General features: G+C 46.3%; 1 protein-coding gene across 1 annotated transcript in view; it reads left to right on the top strand.

The window, feature by feature from the left end:
- The first annotated feature begins 418 nt into the window (after positions 1-418).
- Positions 419-2,098, top strand: part of SART3 (spliceosome associated factor 3, U4/U6 recycling protein) — a 14,366-nt gene continuing 12,686 nt past the window's right edge. Inside the window, exons 1-2 of the mRNA XM_031059449.1 lie at positions 419-569; positions 1,213-1,317. Coding sequence (XP_030915309.1) covers positions 419-569; positions 1,213-1,317 — 256 coding nt within the window. The remainder of the gene's footprint in view (positions 570-1,212; positions 1,318-2,098) is intronic.

Below are 2,098 nucleotides of genomic sequence, written 5' to 3'. Positions count from 1 at the left end.
GGGAACGGGAACAATCCGTGTCTGCCCCGGCACGTTCGGTGCTGGGACTGTCAGGGCGTGAATTTCCCTGCTCCTTGTGAGTTTTCTCCAGCTCGGAATATTCATTGATTTAATGCCGTGAATGTTTGGTGTCTGAGATGGAAATTGACCAGCTTGGAATTGTTTTGAGAGGAGGGAAGTCCTGCGAAGCAGTTGGCGTTCATTGAGAAATCTGAGCCGGCTGCCCGCGGGTTTTTATTGCCTTTAAAAAAATTAAAGCATAATTCTGTGGCGGGACCGAGGGAGCGGCCGGGGCTGTGTCAGGGGTTAGGTTAAATTTGAGAAAACTCTGCATTGTCTGGCTCTGTGATCACACCACGAGAACTGTGTGATTTGTTTTGTAACTTCTCCGCGTCCATCACTCAACCCAGCTTTTAAAATGGATTTGTTTTTATTTTTTAAGCTGTCCATCAATGCTTTTGATTACAACTGTCACTTGGATCTGATCAAGCTGCTCCGGCAGGAGGGAGAGCTGGTGAAGCTCCGCAGAGCTCGGCAGAAGATGAGCGAGCTCTTCCCCCTCACTGAAGGTACGGAGCATCCTCTGCTCTCCGCGAGTGCGGGATGTTTCAGCAGTAAAATAAAATATTCAGGACAATTTTCAGCGCCCTCAGTCAGGGAATGTGATCCAGAGCTCAGCAAAGTCCTGCTAAAAATTTCATAGGCAGGCAGCAAAGGAAATTTTCCTCTTGGTGGAAATTTTGGGTGCCTGAAGTGGGGATTTCTCTTTTTGCTCATAACTTGAAGCTGATGGAAATACTGCAGAGGCTGTGGGATTTTATTCTTGGGAAGGGATGGCACAGGGTGCCCAGAGCAGCTGTGGCTGCCCCTGGATCCCTGGGAGTGCCCAAGGCCAGGCTGGACAGGGCTTGGATCAGCCTGGGATAGTGGAAGGTGTCCCTGCCTATGGCAGGAGGTGGAATGGGATGATTTCCAAAGTCCTGAGGAATTCCAACATTCCCCTTTAATAAAAAGATGCTTGTTTAGCACCAACTTAAGAGGTCTTTTCCTTATTTTTATTTAAAATTAATTAGGAATTGTGGAGATTAAAATTCCTCTCTTTGCCTTGCTCCCCCTCCTTTGTTTTAAGTCTTTTGCTAAAAACTCACCAAGTGGACATAACTTACTATTTATGAATATTAATTATGTCTTCTAAATTTTTTTTCCTTCCAGAAATTTGGTTGGACTGGTTGAAGGATGAGATAAAAATGGCTTCAGAGGTCAATGAGAGAGAGAAGGTTTATGAACTGTTTGAAAGAGCTGTCAAAGATTACATCTGTAAGTCACCCAAAAATGCTCTAAAATGGATTTTGTTGCATCCAGATTTGGGTTTGTAGGGAACTCTGTTGCTTCTGTTATAATGAAGAAACTGGGGCAAAATGTCAAATTAATTTCTAAAATCTAAATGTGAAGTGATGCAAGGGAAGGATCTGGTGTCTGGTCTCTGTATTCCTCAGGAGCTGCTGCAGCTGTAGCTTAAAAGTTTGGGGATAAATCCCTGAGTTCTTTGGGGATTGGGGTAAAGAGCTGGAAAAACAAAGCCTGAGGAAGTGGAGGGAATATGGAGGTAAATCCCCCTCAAAAGCTGTGTACAAAATGTCACATCAGTGACATTGTGTTGATGATCCCTCAGGAAGAAGGAATGGAGGTGAAGAAGTGAGGAATTATCCTCTGGATCTGCTGGATTGCATTTGGGGTTTGGAGGCACCTCTGGAATCCAGGGCAGTCCCAAGCTGGGGGTCCCTGAATGGAATTTGGTGTTGGTGGGAATGGTGCCAGGCAGCCAATGCTGTTCTCCCACCTCTCCTTCACCTGCAGGATTCAGCTGCTTCAGGAGTTGTTGAGTTCAGGGAGTTTGGAAAGAGGAGGAGGAGCAGCTTTAATCTGAATTATTCCAGAGTGTGACAGCTCTGTGGTCCCAGCTCAGGAAATGGGAATTTGCTGTTCAGGCATCTTGGTGTGGTTTGTGTGGCAGAGGTGACAGGCAGGGCCATTCCCTGTCAGCAAAACCACAGGAGTGGCACCATTCAGAAGGAAACTGGGGCTGCTGCTGCTGAAC

Source organism: Geospiza fortis, unplaced genomic scaffold (genome assembly GCF_000277835.1).
Source record: "Geospiza fortis unplaced genomic scaffold, GeoFor_1.0 scaffold145, whole genome shotgun sequence".
Lineage (NCBI taxonomy): Eukaryota > Metazoa > Chordata > Aves > Passeriformes > Thraupidae > Geospiza > Geospiza fortis.
Note: the sequence above shows the minus strand (reverse complement) of the source record. Positions and strands in the feature narration are given on the sequence as shown.